Source organism: Protopterus annectens, chromosome 3.part0 (assembly GCF_019279795.1).
Source record: "Protopterus annectens isolate FY-2018-M chromosome 3.part0, PAN1.0, whole genome shotgun sequence".
In the NCBI taxonomy this organism is placed as follows: domain Eukaryota; kingdom Metazoa; phylum Chordata; order Ceratodontiformes; family Protopteridae; genus Protopterus; species Protopterus annectens.
In genome coordinates, this window is record NC_056731.1 from 1,224,590,360 (window position 1) to 1,224,610,056 (window position 19,697).

The window sequence follows — 19,697 nt, forward strand, 5'->3', positions numbered from 1 at the left end:
CCCCAATCCTCATAATCAGACTGGAAACCACAACATCTTCCATATTACAGCTAATAGAAAGCCAAGTGACTTCCTTCTACTAAGCCTAAATATTAGAAGTATATCCAACAAAGTCCATGAACTCCATGCCACCATAGAGTTGTACTCCCCAAATATAGTCATCCTGAAAGAAACCTGGCTAAAACCTCACATTACCAGTGAGCAAATATTCCCTACAGGTTACGGCATACTAAGAGTAGACCGGCTAAACAAAAAAGGAGGTGGTGTAGCTATAATATTTAAACAGCATCTAAACATCCAGATCTTAAAATCATCAGCTACACAAATAGGCAATGAAGAAATAATATATACCAACCTCAAAATTAACCAAAACAAAACCATCAACATAATTGGATGCTACTTCCCACCTGGCCAAAACATCCCTCCACTAGAAAACCTCCTCAGCTGGTCTACCCACCATCTCCCCCAAGAAACTATCATCTTAGGTGATTTCAATATTGACTGGCAATCCTGTTCTGGCAACAATCCAACCCATCATGTACACCTTCATGGCTTCACCCAACTAGTCCAGTCACCAACCAGGATAAATGAAAACTCCAGCAAGCACACTACCCTGGATTGGATACTAGTCAGTAAGAGCCCCCAGTCATATATAACAGGCTGCTTTATCAGATAGCCTCAGTGATCACTCCCCAACATTCCTACTCAAAAAATACCTATACCAAGCTAAACCTGTCATCTACCGTCAAATACGTAAAAAACTAAACTTGAACCCACTCACATTCATCTCATCCCTCAAAGAATGTAACTGGCATCCTCTAAAGTACCTCAGTCTAGATGACGCAGTTGAATTTTTTTAATACTACCTTCCTGAACATCCTTAATTACCATAAGATTTTCCAGAACCAAAGCACAACCCTCCCCATGGCTACAGAAAACCACTAAGTCAGAAATGAAAAACAGGGATAAAGCCTGGGAGGACTGGCACAAAACCAAAACCCCCTCAGCTAGACAGAAATTCCTAGAACTATGCAATAGAGTCAAAAAGCTAATAAAACAGGACAAATTCCAATCCTACCAGTCTGCCCTAGACTCCTCACAACACAGCCCCAAACAATTCTGGTCCTCCATAAACTCCATCCTCCACCCAGGTAAAATCAGTACCCCTCCTCCTAACATCCCTCACTCCTCAGAAAATATTGCTACCTCATTCAACACACACTTCACCCAAACCATACTATCACTAGCTAAACAACACAACCCCCCTCCCCTCCAACCCACACCTTCAACTAGTAATCTACCCACTGCCTTCTCTTTCTCCTGTACCTACCTCCAACATAAAAAAACTCTTAACTAAACTTAAACCAACCAAATTAGCAGCAGACAACCTCCCAAGTGAATACCTACAAATCGCAGCTGATGCTCTGACCTACCCAGTATCCATCTTGATTAACCGATCTCTGTCAGAAAGTTATGTTCCCAGTGAAAGTATCACATATAATTCCCCTCCACAAAGGCGGACCCTCCGCAGAACTAACCAATTACCACCCCATAGCTATTCACTCTCCACTCTCCAAAATACTAGAGAGATGCATACACTCTCAGGTCTCAGACTACCTCCTTACTAACAACCTCCTTTCCAGTACTCAGCATGGTTTCCGACCAAACCATAGCACCACCACTACCTTACTCTCCTTTACTAACACTATCCTTCAGCATAAAAACAATGGCTATCTCTCCTCTGCTACTTTCCTAGACCTATCTAAAGCATTTGACATGGTCCCACACAAACAACTTATCTCTGTCCTCAATAACCTATCCTTCTCACAATCAGTCACCAACTAGTTTCAGAGTTACCTGTCTGACCGCCAACAATCCGTTGTATGGCAGAATGACATATCTCCCCAACTACCTGTCTCCATAGGGGTTCCCCAAGGATCCATCCTTGGACCCCTACTCTTCTCTGTTTACACCAATAATCTAGCCTCTGCCAACAAACATGGCACACTCATACAATACGCAGCTGACTCAACCATCATCTGCTCAGCCCAGTCCCTACCCAAACTGTAAAAAGTCACACAGGATGCCTTTTCCTCTGTTGAAACATGGTTATCCGATGCCCAATTAATACTCAACCCAAACAAAACTAAACTACTCATCTTCCAACCCACCAAACATACTCAAACCAACTCTCAACTTTAACATCACAGCAAAAGACAACACCACTATATACCCAACTGAACACACCAAATTGCTAGGAGTGGAAATAGACAATAAACTAAAATTTGACATTCACATATCCATGACCATAAAAAAGTCCACAAAAAACTAGGAGCGTTATACAGAAATAAGCAATTTCTCACCAAAGCAGCAACGATTTCAATAGCAAATTCCCACCTTATCTCCACCCTACTTTATGCCTCTCCAATATATACCAACCTAAGGCAATGTGATCTAAACAAGCTAGAGACCTGCTACAACAAAATCGCCAAATTCGCCACAGGGGCATCCTACCATAGTCACCACCGTCTCTCACTTGCTGAACTGGGCTGGCTTGAACTCCCTCACCTTCTTCAGTGGTATCAACTCTCACTCACCCACAAACTAGTAAACCATCCACTAAATGTCCCATCCCTCCAGAATCTACTCCAAACCCATCGCACCACCAGACCACTAAGATCCAGCAACAAAAATCACTTGCAGATCACTAAAGCCGTTGAAAGACAAATATGCAGACTCCTCGTAGTGCAAGTCCTTCACAAAATCCAAGCTGTACGTGTGTAAACAGCCCACAACCAAAAGCAGCCTACACCAATAAAAAGCGAACTGTTACGAAAATAAATCCTCGGCAAAAGACAAAACCTTAACGCCAAGTTTATTGATACAAAACAATAATAAAGGCGTTTTCACTGGAGACACTGCTACAGCTTCTTCAGAGGTACTTTGAAAAAAACGCCAAAACAGGCTTTAAATACCACGTCATTGCGTGCCCCAAATAACGCCATTTAAAAAGACATTGCAGTTTAAAACAAGAACATTCATCATGTAAACCATATTCATAAACAAACTTTTATGAATAAAAACATTATCTAAAAGTATTGTATAAAAATATGTTTATATATACATAATGCTTATCAACTGACCCTACTCATTAATTATGTATATATATGTTTACTTAAAAATAAATCTATATTGTTTCATTTCATTTTCCTATGAATCAAATATGTCAACAATTTACAACTTTATATGTTGTTAAAAATCTTAAAAATCTTAAAAAAGAATTTACTTATGAAGAATCAAATTCAAAACATTAACTCTATTAAATTAACCCAATATTTGTTGGCTGTACAATGATCTAATACTGACCTTTTCCCATGACCTACTAGGGGGTAAGAAGTGCTCAAACATAAAAGCGTTAAATTAAGGCTAACAGCTTATAGAATCATGTGACAGACGTAAAAATATATAAACATGTAAGCATCTATAAATATGTTAGTTAAAATTATTATAGTAGAGGGTTTTCTAAGTAATGTTAACGTTTATAACTTCTTAGTCTCAGTATACAAGCAATATTGCAATGCTCGTTCAAACCAGGGTAAGAGAAGGCATCTAACCGCAGTTGCCATTCTAATTCCTTGTTTTCTAACATTAATGATATAGGTCCACCTCTTCTTATGTTTAATACTTGGTCTATTACAATGAATTCAAAACTGTGCCCATAGTTTTTTGAAATATGCTTAGCTAATGCATTTTCATTATTTTGTTTCCTCATAGCATAGACATGTTCGTACACTCTATCCCTTAACCTTCTATCAGATTTCCCTATGTAGAAAGCTTGACAGCAATTGCAAGTGGCCAAATAAATGATGGATCTAGACTCACAATTTAATTTATGGTTAATTCTAAAATGTCTACCTCGAAGAGAGAAAACACCAGTCGTTTTCACGAGGTGGCAATAATTACAGTGCCCACACTGAGATGACCCTTTTGCCCTTGTAATCAAATTAGGTGTATTATACCTCTGCAGTAAAACTTTCAAGTTATTACCCCTTCTATAAGTGAACTTAGGTTTCTTACCTAACCTATCCAAAAGTTGTTGATTATTGGAAATAAAGTACCAATTTTTATACAAAATGAATTGGATTGTCTTGGAATCAGTACTGAAAGTCGTAATAAAGCTACATTCATAATTATTAACTACTGGATTATCAATATTGACAGTATTATCAGAATTGTTAATCAATGTTATATTCCTCTCCAAAGTTATATCCAACAACAAATTAAAAGTTGGATCATTCACTTGTTTCGCTGGTAGGTGGGGAGAGTAAAGACCCAAAGCCCTTTTATTATTGACCTCCTGAAATAACTCTTCAAAAAGGTGAATGGGGTACTCCCTGTTTGTAAACATGAGTTTTAATAGGTCACATTCTTTTAAAAAAAGTTGTTCAGTACTACAGATCCTGGACGCTCGAATCAATTGGCCCTTAATTATAGCCTTCTTTTGTTTGAACGGGTGGCAACTCTTGAAATGTAAGAGGGAATTACAGTAAGTGGGTTTTCTATAAATACTTGAAATATATTCACCTTTAATAACATCTTTACTCAACCTGATATCCAGGTAGTCAATTTCCCTCTCAGAAAATTTTGAAGTGAACCTCAAGAAGGAAGTAGTGTCATTAATAGCGGACACTAAATTCATCGCATCCTCATTGTCACCCTCTAATAAAATAAAAATGTCGTCCAGGTACCTAGTGTAGAATTTGACTTTTTCTTTCCTTAGTGTATCATTAAGTATATATATATTTTCCCAGTGTGCCATGAATAAATTCGCAACACTGGCCCCACATGGGGACCCCATTGCCACCCCTTGTGTCTGCAGATAATGTTTTCCATTAAATGCAAAAAAAATTGATGATAGTATTATATCCAGTAGCTGGGTGACTACATTAATCTCACTTTTTGTAGCTTTAAGTTCAATTAGCATAAGCGAAACCCATTCCAGCGCCTCCAAATGTGGAATGGATGTGTATAAATCTACCACATCTATAGTTAAAAAATTGAAAGCACTATTATAGTCCACCTTATGTATCCTTTCCAAAAAAGTCCAGGAATCCTTACAGATATGGGGAACATTCTTCAAATATTTAGATAGAATACTCTCTACTAACTGGGCACATGGGTAAGTTAAGGAGAGACGGCTGTCTATGAGTGCTCGAAAAGGTGGATTCTGCACATCCTTGTGGATCTTAGGGATCCCAAATATTACTGGAGTCTTGGGCATTTGGATGTCTATGTAATTATAAGTGTCTATGTCAATGTCTCCATTGAGGAAAAGGTCTCTAAAAAAACTCCTATTTCTAACATGTGAGATGTTTAATTCATTTAAGGACGAAGGTGTGTAAGCAGGTCCTTCAAGGATAGTTTCCATAATGTTAACATATTTACACTTATCTAAAATTACTAGACCGCCACCTTTGTCTGGCTTAATAACCCTGACGTGCGCCCTGCAAAGCAAATCTAACTCCAACATTTGTTCCTCAGAGGCATTACTAGTAATGTTATTCATCTTTAAATTAGTTGAAGTTAAATGTCTCAGGTCCAATTCACATATTTTCTCAAAGAGCAATAGGCCAGTGTGCAAAGGTGGATTGTAAGTGCTTGCAAGTTTAAGTCCTACATCACTTGATGTCGCTTGGTTGTTAAACAGAAGCTTCAAATTTAATTTTCTTACGAAACATTTAAGATCAATTATTGTCTTAACCAAGTCACAACTAGTGGTGGGTACAAAAGTATTACCATAAGCCAATAACTCCACTAAACAAGGATTAACATGAAAGGATGAAAAATTATATATTTTGAAATCACCTTTCTGATTAGTTAGTATAGTCAAGACATTTTCACAATTATTGTCCGTTTCAGTCATTAAAGTCAGTTTTTGTTGTTCCAATTCTTTTTGTAAGTCTGTCGGGAGGTCTTTTTCCCTAAAAAATGGTCAGTATTACCTTCATCGTTTCGTTTGAGACCATTTTTAGGGTTATTGCTCCTAGTATTGTACATTTTCCCTCCATTATTCCGTTCAGATACTTTATTTACAAAATTATTGGGATTAATTTCATCTGTAACTAGTCCACTTTCATCCGTTACCGGAAAAGGACTCTCATCGTCCACCCTCTCATTTAAATGGTCAGAAACTTGTTGGTGGGAGAAGCCTTTCAGTTTAGGGTATGCTGAGTTATTAGTATAACTTAGCCTATCCCTAACTAGCTTCTTGTTCTTTGTAACCTTGAATTTTTCTATTACTCCATCTATACTAGAAAAAATTCTAGTATAGTCGTACTTGTATCTTTCAAATTCAAGGTTAGATTTAAGTTTGCCATCAAGAATATTGACTTCTTCAATTAACTTTGCTATCTCAATGTTGTAAAATTTAATGATAAGCTCTAACAATTGAAACCCTTGATTATCAAAAAGCTGACAAAGTTCTTTAAGAAAGTCAGCATTGTAGAACAAACCGGTAGGACAAAAGTTAGAACGCAGCCCCTTAGGTATCATTTTGTCCTTAATACATTGATGAAAGTAAGCTACCTCCAGCTGTAGCTTTTTCAGTTTTAATAGTTTAATGTCAAAATCTTTCAGCAAAATATTTATGGAGGTTTCACTTACTAGTGTAGAGCCATTATCGATGTCCAGGTTGTCAGCTTGATTACCAAACACCAAATTATCAGTGTTATAGATCCACACACCAAAATTCGGGATCCCTGTAATTCCTGGGGGCATCGGTAAGTTGGTCGAGTTAACTTGCTCAGTGGTTCGTATTTGAGAACCATTGCCAGAACGGGAAACGGACTGAGCATAGGAAGTGCTTTCTTGGTTGTAAGTACGCTGCCCTGCTTGAATAGCAGAAGCACTTCCTTCAGAATTGAAGTTAGTCAAGTTAGATATCCCTCCAGAGGTTGAAACATATGTAGGCAGACCCAGATTAGCCATAAGGGTAGCGTTCGCTTTCGGTGTGGCCTCGATCCGCTGATCTAAAGCGTCTAGCTTGTGTGTAATGTTGTCCATTCTTGTTGTGAGAGCCCTAATAAGGGCTGTTAGATCTCCTTGGTCTTCACTGTTGTTAGTACTAACAGTTTTGAATAATACCGGACTTGCAGGACTAGATGTACTGCCTTGCGACATGACAGTTTAAAACCACAAACACAAAAACAGTTGAAAGACAAATATGCAGACTCCTCGTAGTGCAAGTCCTTCACAAAATCCGAGCTGTACGTGTGTAAACAGCCCACAACCAAAAGCAGCCTACACCAATAAAAAGCGAACTGTTACGAAAATAAATCCTCGGCAAAAGACAAAACCTTAACGCCAAGTTTATTGATACAAAACAATAATAAAGGCATTTTCACTGGAGACACTGCTACAGCTTCTTCAGAGGTACTTTGAAAAAAACGCCAAAACAGGCTTTAAATACCACGTCATTGCGTGTCCCAAATAACGCCATTTAAAAAGACATTGCAGTTTAAAACAAGAACATTCATCATGTAAACCATATTCATAAACAAACTTTTATGAATAAAAACATTATCTAAAAGATCACTAAAGCCAATAACTCTGCTGGTGAAGCACTATTCTCTTGCGCCATAGCCAAATTATGGAACTCACTCCCACCCACAATTACCTCCGTACTATCATGCACCCACTTCAAAACTTTACTAAAAGCGCACCTAAAAACATGCTGGCTATGCCCTTGCACCTCAAACTCTAATATCATCCACCCCATCCAACCACTACCTTTCTTTCCACTCCACTAACTACCTTGATTATAGCAAGCTCAGATGCTCATAAGCCTAGAACTTATTATACAGCAGGAACTTCTCATTGTAACATTTGTTAATGTCTGTTATGTACTTCACAGATAAAGATTCTAGTTGTCTACTGATGTACTATGTTCTTCACCTGTAAATACGTTGTAAGTAATTGCTATGTTAAATTGTTAATCGCTATGTAATCCAATGTAACTACTGTCTGTTTATTTTACTGTGGAGCTTTTCTTCCCGGGCCTCCGCTGAAAATGGACCTACGTCCAGTCGGACATTCCCGGTCAACAAATTTAAATAAATAAATAAATAAATTATATATATATATATATATATATATATATATATATATATATATATGTACGTACACACACATACATACATACACACACACACTGCATATAAAAAGTGTATACATCCCTGTTAAGATGCCAGGTTTTTGTGATATAAAAAAATGAGACCACAATAAATAATTTCAAAACTTTTCCTACCTTCATTGTGACCTATGACCTGTGCAATTCAATTGAACAACAAACATATCTGTTGGGGGGAAAAATATAAAAAAATAAAAAACGTACAATACAATGGTTGCATAAGTGTGCACACCCTTAAACTAATACTTTATTGTGTGTGCACACCCTAAAACTAATACTATGTTGAAGCACCTATTGATTTAATTACAGCATTCAGTCTTCTTGGGGAGAAGTCTTTCAGCATGGCACATTTTGACATGGCAATATTTGCCCACTTTTCCTTGCATAAGTGCTCCAAATCTGTCAGACTGCGAGGGCATCTCTTGTACACAGCCCTCTTCAGGTCACCCCAAAGATTTTCTACTGGATTTAGCTCTGGGCTCTGGCTGGGCCACTCCAAAACTTTAATTTTCCTCTGGTGAAACCATTCTTTTGTTGATTTGGATGTATGCTTGGGGTCATTGTTGTGTTGAAAGGTGAAATTCCTCTTCATCTTCAGCTTTCTAGCAGATGCTGTAGGTTTTGGGCCAAAAGTGACTGGTATTTGGAACTGTTCAGAATTCCCTCCACCTTGACTAAAGCCCCAGTTCCAGCTGAAGAAAAGCAACCCCAAAGCATGATACTGCCACCACCGTGCTTCACCATGGGGATTGGTGCTCTTTTGGTGATGTGAAGTGTTGTTTTTGTGCCAAACGTACCATTTAGAACTGTGGCCAGAAAGTTCAACCTTGGTCTCATCAGACCATAACACATTTTCCCACATGCTTTTGGGTGACCTGATGTATTGTTTTGCAAATTTTAACTGGGCCAGGATGTTTTTTCTGTGTAAGAAAAAGGCTTCCGTCTTGCAACCCTACCCCATAGTCCGGACATATGGAGAATACGGGAGATTATTGTCACATGTAGTACACAACCAGTACTTTCCAGAAATTCCTGCAGCTCCTTCATTGTTGCTGTAGGTCTCCTGGCAGCCTCCATGACCAGTTTTCGTCTTGTCTTTTCATTAATTTTGGAGAGACGCCCAGTTTTTGCAGCATCACTGTTGTCCCATATTTTCTCCACTTTTTGATGACTGTCTTCACTGTATTTCATGGTATATCCAATGCTGTGTTAATGTTTTTTCACTCTTGTCCTGGCTGATACCCTTCAACAATGAGATCCTTGTGATGCTTTGTAAGCTCTCCGCCAGCCATGGCTTTTGCTGTAGCAGACAACTGAGTAAATGTCAGGAAAATCCTACCAGGACAGCTGAACTTTATTTGGGGTTAATCAGTGTTTCTTTAATTGATGGCAGGTGTGTACTCAAGAAGATTGAATGCTGTAATTAAATCAAAAGATGCTTCAACAAAGTATTAGTTTAAGGGTGTGCACACACAACAATGTATTTATTAGTTTAAGGGTATGGACGCTTATGCAACCGGCATATTGTATGTTTTTTATTTTTTATATTGTTCCCCTAACAGATTTTTTTGTTTTTCAATTGAATTGTACAGGTCACATTAAAGGTGGGAAAAGTTTTGAAATGATTTATTGTGGTCTCCTTTTCTTATATCACAAAAACCTGGCATTTTAACAGGGGTGTGTACACTTTTTATATCTACTGTGTGTGTGTATACATATATATATATATATATATATATATATATATATATATATAATGTGTGTGGATATATATACACACACACACACACACACACACACACACACACACACACACACACACACAAACACATACATATAGATATACAGACGCACAAATAAAGTTACAAACACGTATGCATTTGTTCATTTATCTGGTAAACTCAGTTAAAATATAAAGCATACATACAAAGAAATATGAAAGTATAGTTGAACTCCTTCCATTATCTTTGGTTTGTGTGTATGTGTGTGTATTTTACATATTTAAGTGGATCTAGGTCAGTCTACCTCAAATCCATTTAATGAGTGAAATGCACAATAAAACCAAACAATCTGCACAACAAATACTCAACAACTAACATGTAGGAAAAAGAAAAACAAGGAAATATTAAGAATATATTTCGTATGAGGGGCACTGTTTCCCACACTCCAAATATAGGGGGGGCTATATTACCTGCAGACTCAAGATTTTTACATATTAACCAAGGGCACCACAAACTGAATGGGCATCAGATTCCCCTAGTGCAGCAACTCCCATAATAAACAAAAGTAACTAAACCTAAAAGAAGTGACATCCTCATTCAACATTATACTGCTCAGAAATAATACATTCCTTCATAAAATGACAACAGCTCAATGCTTAACAAAAAACATAATCCATTAACTCCATTAACTGCCAAACTCAGACACTGAATTCAAAAAAATCCCAAACTAAAAAAAAAAGGACATTTGTAAATTGTGAACATGATTACTCAAACCTTCACCAAAAAATTTTCTAGGCCAAATTTTGCTACTCCATTAAACCAAGCCATACACACAGTCAAACTGCATCTGCAACAAAGAATGTATGCGGCAGATTATGAAATTGTACTTGTTAGAATATGCCACCATCATCAAATGGCAATTGTTTCATAAAATTAAAAACATCTGCAACACCCAATCTCTCTTCCCATAGGTGATTTTATCACTAAGTTACCAACAAGGACTTCCTCCCAACTGCTGTTTTTACACAAAGATCATTCATATTAATTTGTCAGCTCTGTAACTAACAGGGACAAGACTCTGACTGTAGTCATAATGACAAGGAACTGAACAGCAGTCTGAACAAAGGAGGAGCCAAACGGAGAATGAAAGGAATGATGCAGCAATGTCCATTGGTCTCTTTCTAGTACAGAGGGGAAGGATGACAACTTTTAATTTCCACTGGTGGATATAATATGATCAAATGGGCAGCATCTGCATCTAAAGGCAACAGAGTCATTTGTTGGCTTATGTCAGTTATGGAAGTGAGTGACAGACCACTGATAATTACACCGCAATCCAACTCCATAAGTGCTACTGGGCATTCAATGGGGAAAGTGTAATGGCTAATGTAATAAACCCCATCTTCGCCTGTCTGACAGCTCCACCACAATTCTGCTTTTGGATGGGAACGTTGTTGCTGGATTCACAGATGGCCAGAAGGTATGGAGAAGTCTAGTAAATTAAAACACGAACATTCCTATCAGCACCCTGTCTAATCAACCACTATGAAATTAATATAGTCGAACACACACACACACACACACACACACACACACACACACACACACACACAAAACCTCCTTTTAGTTGAAGTTATTCTCTTTGCAGTAAAAAGCTCATATCACCACGCCTTAACATACATATAACTAAGGAGTCATGCTTCACCTTGGGATAAAGTAAGATGGTCCTTTGTATGTCAACCAATTTTAATTAGCCATTTTCTGCACATCGCAATCTAGTAACAGCAACACAGTTACAACTCACAGTCTAACAGCAATATAGTTACAATGATGGATAACTAGATGAAGAAACTGGGTTACCTGCAAGTACCCATATATTAGATAAAAAATAAAAACTCCAGCAACACAGATGAAAAACTGCAGAGTCTTGTTAAATCTTGAGAGGTTAATTCCAAGGACTCTTAGCTCATCCACAGATTTGATATGAGGTGGCATAGTCTCTGGTTTGGAAGGGATACTAATGGAAATGTACTTTCTAGAGTTGCCATATTTAAGATCCATTGTTTCCACGTTTTGGTTTTCACCAGGATCTGGGAAGTAGTCCTCAGATGGTTCCGGGTTATAATCAGTTTCATTCGAACTGAAAAAAAAAAAAAAAACGATTAGTATCAAAGGCACAGATAAGAGCACTAAACCAAATGGAAACACACAGTTTTAGGTGATATTTGCTTCTGACTACAAGTACACCTGAGGAGCAAAGTAAAATAGAATACACTGTTACAATACTTTATATCAGAAATAAGTGTCTCCCCTTTACCTAAAATCAAATATTTATGTCACTTCAGTCTACGCACCTACCCAAGTACTCCTTATCACTTTAAAATGTAGCACACAATAATCAAAAAGTAATACAAAAATAAAATTTACCTTTCTTTCTTAACTGTTTCGTGCATCGAACTGGTTGCAGTACAACAGCTGTGCCTCTGACTGTAGTATAGTTTTTTCCTGAAAAGGTCAGGCACCTTAAATGTTGTCTTACAAAACTGCCCTGCTCAATCTTTCCATTTTTTTTTTCCTAAGGAAGGCAGTCAAACCATAACTGTCTTAAATGTAAACGTTCAACCAAAATTCTTTTCGTCACTTCATGTTCCTCAACTTAATGAACAGTACAGGACTATTACCTGGAGGAGTAAAGCAAACACTGTGAACTGTGGTAAAAAAGTACATAATCAACTCCTCAGTATTCAGATATTTCTAGTTAGTAAACAAGTACTGGTATTTCCATACAGATTCTATCATGAAATCCACATTTACCGTCCTGACCCTTGTAACAACAAATAAAAAGGGAGGACTGAAACAAAAGAAAGTTAATTATGAAGAAGGAAATTAAATTTCTTGTGTGTACTGTACACCTAGATTAAAAAGTTAGTAAATTAATAAGTTGTTAAAATCTGCTAACTAGGTTATGTATGTTTTATACATAACATACATACACACACACATATACACACCCACATATATATATATATATCTATATATGTGTATATATATATATATATATATATATATATATATATATATATATATATGGATTCACTTCATAATCTCGAAATACTGAAATATCGAATTTCAGTATTTCGAGACAATGAAACCGAATCCACAAAACACTAAAATAACAAAACCCCGAACCCAAAATCACGAAATTCAAAACACCGAACAAACCGCACACACTACACCATACATACATACACCACATCACACCCACATCACAACATAAACAAACAAAACTACACAAATACACAACTCATACACACATAAGCGGGGGGGCAAGCCCCCCTGCAGCTCCCATGTGGGGGACTATGCCCCCCACACACCCCCTACTTATATATACTAACTCCAAGATCGCATAAACAGGAAACAAAAGCAAACTCACACATTCAGCACACTCACATACACTCTAACTCCCACTCAAAACCCTTACAAAAAGTACAGTTTTGTACCTACCATAAATGTAGATGTTCGAGGATCCACATTGCTGCAGTCCTAACTATTGGGTAGTCCGCTGTCCAGTCGGCCCGAATACCAAAGTATATGGCTGACGTCGGTCAGGGCGCATTAGACTGACGTCAGTACGTCAGGGTACTAATGCGCATGACCGACGTCATATCCTCAGTCTTTTCTTGCCCCAGATGTCAGAAGACCCTGAAAAGATAAGGCCAAAACCAAAACTCCCAAACATACCTGCACCAAAATATATATATATACAAAATATACAAAATTAGCAGAATATAACCTCACCTACACAACAACCCCTAAACACAGAGGGAAGGAGGGAGGGTAATTGGACTGCAGCAATGTGGATCCTCGAACATCTACATTTATGGTAGGTACAAAACTGTGCTATGTTCTTCATTCCACATTGCTGCAGTCCTAACTATTGGGTAGAATCCCAAAGCAGAGGTAAGGGAGGCTGGCAAATCATAAGGAAGCAGGAACTGACAACATGCCCTGCAAAATAGCTGTGGCAAAACCAGCCCTAGACTTAGAGTAGAGAGGAAGGTGATAATGCTTAGAGAAAGTATGCACTGAACTCCAAGTAGCTGCCTCCAAAATATCCTTAGTTGCCACCCCCTCAGAAATGCTGTTGAAGTGGCAGTAGCCCTAGTGGAATGAGGCCTAATCCCAGCTGGAATCTCCTTGCCATGATGGGAATAACAAAATGTAATGCAACACCCAATCCATCTAGAAATAGTTTGTTTTGACACAGGCTTGCCCTGCGAACTCAAAGCAAAAGAAACAAACAACTGCTGAGACTGCCTAAAATCCTTAGTCCTGCTCAAATAATAACGCAATTGCCTGTGTACATCTAAAGTGTGCAAAATCTTTTCCCCTTTATTTTGGGGATCTGCATAAAACGTAGGCAAATGAATAGTTTGGTTTAAAGCCACACTAGAAACCACTTTAGGCATAAAGGAAGGATTAGTACGCAATGATACCCTACCTTATGAAAAATCAAAAAAGGCTCAACCGCCATAAGGGCCTGTAACTCAGAAACCCTTCTTGCAGAAGTAATGGCCAACAAAAAAGCAGTCTTCCATGACAAGTATTTCAGTTCAGCAGTAGCTGCAGGCTCAAAAGGTTGTAGAGTAAGTTTCTCCAACACAAAATTGAGATCCCAAGCAGGAGTAGGAGCTCTACGTGGGGGTCTTATATTCTTTGCCCCTCTAAGAAATTGCTTGAACAAAGGATGTGAAAACAATGGTGGGTCACAATCATAGTGAGCTGAAATTGCTGCAGCATGAATCTTAATGGAAGAGAAAGACAAACCTTTGTCCAATAACTCAGTAAGATATTGAAGAGCCACACTCAAATTAGGCTCTGAAATCTCCAAATTCTTTTGCTGCAGTCCAAAATAAAAATCTCTTCCATTTTTCTGCATACACTTTCCTTGTACTAGGTCTTCTGGCTTCCATAATCACATTTAAAACTTGTTGAGGAAGTTGAGACCTGCTGTCTTTCAAAACAGAATATGCCAGGCTGTTAGATGAAGAGAGTGAAGCTTGACATTGAGCAGACGACCGTCCTTCTGAGACAACAGATGTGGAATCAAGGGTAAAGGCCATGGAGGCTTCTTTACCAGACTCCTCAGTAATGGGTACCAGTGCTGCCGAGGCCAATCTGGAGCTATTAAAATCATCCTTGGCTTGTCTTGTCTGACCTTTAGAAGCACCTTTGGAAGAAGAGGCAGAGGTGGAAACGCATACACATGAAGATTTTTCCAACTGACAGAAAGAGCATCCACTTTCCAAGCTGTGTGATGAAACCTCTTTGTGCAAAACTTTGGCAGCTGGTGGTTTAGTGGAGAAGCGAACAGATCTATGTCTGGAGTTCCCCAGGACACTGTCAACCTTTGAAATACATGAAGATCCAGTTTCCACCCGTGGGGATCCATGATTTGTCTGCTTAACACATCTGCTAAGGAGTTCTGTGCTCCCGCAGAAACCTTGCCTGAAGAGTTAGTTGCAAGCTGAGCGCAGTCTCCCATAAAATCATTGCTTGCCTGCACAATGGGTAAGATTGTGTTCCCCCTTGTTTGTTGATGTACCACATGACAGTTGTGTTGTCTGTTAGAATCAACACCTGCCCTGGAAGAAGTAACTCCTTGAAAGCCATTAATGCAAACTGGACTGCTAACATCTCCTTCATGTTGATATGTAGATGCTGTAGTCTGGCAGGCCACTTGTCTTGTATCCACTTTCCATTTAGATGAGCTCCCCAAGCAATGTCTGAGGCATCTGTCGCTAAAATCTGACTCGCCTCTGGCCGGGTCACAGAGAGTCCCTTGTTTAGGTGACATTCCTGAGCCCACCACAAAAATTCCTTTTGAATGCAAGGTATTATTTGAATGACAGTGTCCAAATCCTGGCAGTGCTGTGTCCATACATTTTGAGATACCATTGTAGCTTCCTCATATGCAGTTTGGCATTGGGAAGCACCAGAATACAAGATGCCATGAACCCTAAGGCTTGAAGGACTGTCCTTGCAGTCAGCCCGGACTGAAGAGATAGTTGATGGAAGTAACTGGAAAGATTCTTTTGTTTGTCCGGGGTTAAAAGGCCATCTGGGCTGCTGTATTCAGTCTCACACCCAGAAAGCACATGTCTTGAGAGGGTACTAGACTGGACTTTATTTCGCTCACAGAATACCCTAGGCATCTTAGCACTGCTATGACATATTCCAAATGCTGTAGAAGGTCTTCCTTTTCTTGAGCCAGAATCAGGCAATCGTCCAAGTAAGGATAGATTTGAATTCCTTTTAGCCTGAAGTAAGCTATCACTGGAGCCAGAACCTTTGTGAATACTCTAGCAGTAGATAAGCCAAAGGGCAATGCAGAGAACTGATAATGAGAATTTCCAGCTCAAACGCAGATACTTTCTGCAACTTAGTCTTATAGGCACATGAAGGTAAGCTTCCTTGAGATCTAAAGTTACCATCCAGTGATCTTTGCCCAGCAGAGGTAAAAGCTGTTGTAACGCCAACATTTTGAACTTGGGAATGTCCAGATAAGTGTTGAGGATAGATAAATCCAAAATTGGTCTCCACGTGTTCCCCTTCTTTGGTACTAGGAACAGGCGAGAATAAAATCCTAGGCCCCTTTCTGGCACAGGAACCGCTGAATGGCCCCTATTTGGAGTAACTGAGAAATTTGCTTGTGAGCCTCTTGTCTTTGTAGAGGAGGAATGTCTGGCATGCCTTTGAAAGGAGGCAAGGTATGGAAATAAAACCTGTAACCGTGGTGAATGATATCCAGAACCCATCTGTCTTGGGTAATTAAATCCCAATTTTCTTTGAAAAGAGACAGTCTTCCTCCCAACGGTGCTGCCAGGCGAGAATGAACTGGCAGCTGAAAAGGCAGGTCATTGGGTCTGCTTACGAAGGAGTGACCCCTGCCCTCACCAGAAGTCTGAGCAGGGAACTCCTGTTCTAGGCCCAAAGAACCCTGAGCTCTGCCCCTACCACGCCTAGACCTACCCCTAGACTGGGAATCATAAGCAGGATAAGTCCATCCCTTAGCAGGCCAATTTCTACTAAACTTCGGAGGCTGCACCTGCAAGAAATCTTTAACAGTTTGCATAGACTTAGCCTTGTCCTCCATTTTCTTCAAAACTGCTTCTACAGGCGAACCAAACAACACATCAGACTGCAAGGGAGCATCCAAAATCCGTGTCTTAACATGCTCAGCTAAATTCTGATCTCTCAACCAGGCGTGCCTGAAGAACAGAACCAGTGGCAGCCACTCTGGAAGAGGCCTGCACAGCATCAAAACCACATTGCAAGGAATGTTTACCCACCTGTTCAGACACATGAACTAAATCCTGCAACTCTTTACACTCAATACCTTTCAGCCAGAGCATCCACCTTAGATTTCAACTGTGAAAGAAGATAATTCTGATATTTTAACATGTGAAACTGACAATTCAACGCCCTCATGGCTAAAGTGGAAGAAGTATACACTTTCTTTCCCCATCTATCCAAAGCCCTTGCCTCTTTATCAGGAGGGACAGGATTTTTAACAACTGAGGCCTTCACACCTTTAGGCCCCTGAGAGACAGTTTCCGGTCTGCCCTAGGACTCTTAAAAAGATACTTATGAGCTTCAGGCACCCTATAATACCTATCCGGTTTAACTGGGGCAGGAGGCAAAGAATCAGGATTCAGGGAAGCCTCTGCAAAAACATCTTCCACCACATTCAAAACAGGAGGTATAGCTAAAGGCCTATGCTGGGGTAAAACAAGAATTCCCTAAGCCTTTTCCTGAATCAGAGAAATCTTGACCTTCCCATTTAAAATGCTCCTCATGGAATGCAGAGTCTCTGAAAATGAAAAATCCTCAGGAGGGAAGCTGAAGGAGTAGAATCATCCACATCAGAATCAGAATAAGGAGGGTACTCCTGCAAGTCTTCAGTCAAGACTCAGAAGCCTCCGAGCATTGCTCAAAACTCTCAAACTCAGGTTCCACCCTAGGCCTCTTATCAGGAGGGGCATAGAACCCCTTATCATAGTAATCAAATCCTCTGCCATTTTAAGCATATGTTTCTTAGGCAAAGACCCTGAAGCACTAGGAGAAACCCCCACTGAAGCAAAACTCGCCTGCCCTCAAAGCAGCCTTGGAAACAGAAGGGGAGGCTCTGACCACCTTAGGAAGAGAGGGAAGAACAGCCACCTGAGAAGCCCCTCAGCCTGGCCTACTTCCTGAGAGGATACATCCTGTAACAGTAAAGTCTCTCCCTGAGACTCCAAAGAAACACCTGGCAAAACCTCCGGCTCCACTGAGCCCTCTAAAGAACCGACGCCTGGGACTGTCGGTTCTTCCACTCTAGGCTTTGCTGTTTTGTCCTTGCGCTTTTTAGTCGGAAGGCGCCGGAGCATCCGGCGGCATTTTATAATTACAACGCTTCCCAAACACTAACCTGGCACAGTCTAACCTTCTCTTAATAGTGCGTTTGTTAAATCTAGCACAAGAGCGGCATCCAACAACGTCGTGCTCAGGCCCTAAACAAGGTATACACAAAGTATGGTAATCCCTATGAGGTATCTGTTTCACAAGAAATACAGTTATTCACTTTTTCTGACATCCGTTAAATACTGAGGCAAGAAAAACCAAAATATTCCTAACGGGTACTTAGCCAACTTTGATTCGGTCTGAAACTCTGGCTTCAGAAACTTTCAGAACGCCAACCTGCACTCGCAAAATTGCTTCTGCATCGGACCATGCGGCAAAAAAGACTGAGGATATGACGTGGGTCATGCGCATTAGTACCCTGACGTACTGACGTCAGTCTAATGCGCCGTGCCCGACGTCAGCCATATACTTTGGTATTCGGGCCGACTGGACAGCGGACTACCCAATAGTTAGGACTGCAGCAATGTGGAATGAAGAACATCACTCACTTACTGGACATAACACCTAGATCCACACATGGCACCGCGCACTAACAACACACAATCCCAGACATTACGTAGCGTAAGGTCATAACCGCAAATTTGAGATATTTGAATTCACGATTATGAACTTTCGCTATTGTAACCATTCGGCTTTATAGTCTTCAAGATACTGAAATTTGACATTTCAGTATTTCGAGATTATAAAGCGCTTCTATATATATATATATGTAGCGGCCACAGTGGTGCAGCGGTTAGCGTTGCAGCCTCACAGCAAGAGGTTCTCCGGTTACATACATACACACACACACACACACACACACACACACACACACACACACACAGACAGACAGACACAGACAGACACATACAGACATACACACACACACACTTTTTTTATTTATTTTATTTTACTTTACATTTGTTGACCGGAAAAGTCTGACTGGATATATGCCCATTTTCAGCGGAGGCACAGGGAGAAAAGCTCCAAATGCAATAAAGAAATTTTGTAAACATAATTAAAAAGGATTTTTGACTACTAAGACTCAACTTAAACTTTAAACATACTTAATATACATATTCTTTACAAGAACAGTCAAAGAATAACATAACACAGAGAGTTGTTACTTGGGCTAACAAAAATTCTTTGGGAATAGTTAAAAAAGGGAAATAAGCAAAGCAAGAGGAATCCAGTACTATAGACTTAAAAATGAGAAGCAAAAAGGAGACAGTGTCAGTCAGGATTTGAGCATGGACATAGCCATTGTGATTTTAGGAAGATTTTAAGTTGTTTTTTGAAAAGAGAAGTGGATGTCAGGGATGTTAGTTCTCTTGCTCTTACGGGCA

General features: G+C 39.5%; 1 protein-coding gene across 3 annotated transcripts in view; it reads right to left on the reverse strand.

Annotated features, from left to right (window-relative positions):
* SLC35B3 (solute carrier family 35 member B3) overlaps nt 1–19,697 on the reverse strand; it is a 756,207-nt gene that overhangs the window by 480,221 nt on the left and 256,289 nt on the right. For 2 of the 3 annotated variants that reach the window (XM_044065422.1, XM_044065425.1), the window contains one exon: nt 11,770–12,049. In XM_044065422.1, coding sequence (XP_043921357.1) covers nt 11,770–12,049 — 280 coding nt within the window. Of the gene's footprint in view, nt 1–11,769; nt 12,050–12,336; nt 12,591–19,697 lie in introns of all 3 variants that reach the window. The other variant, XM_044065423.1, reaches the window with a different exon arrangement.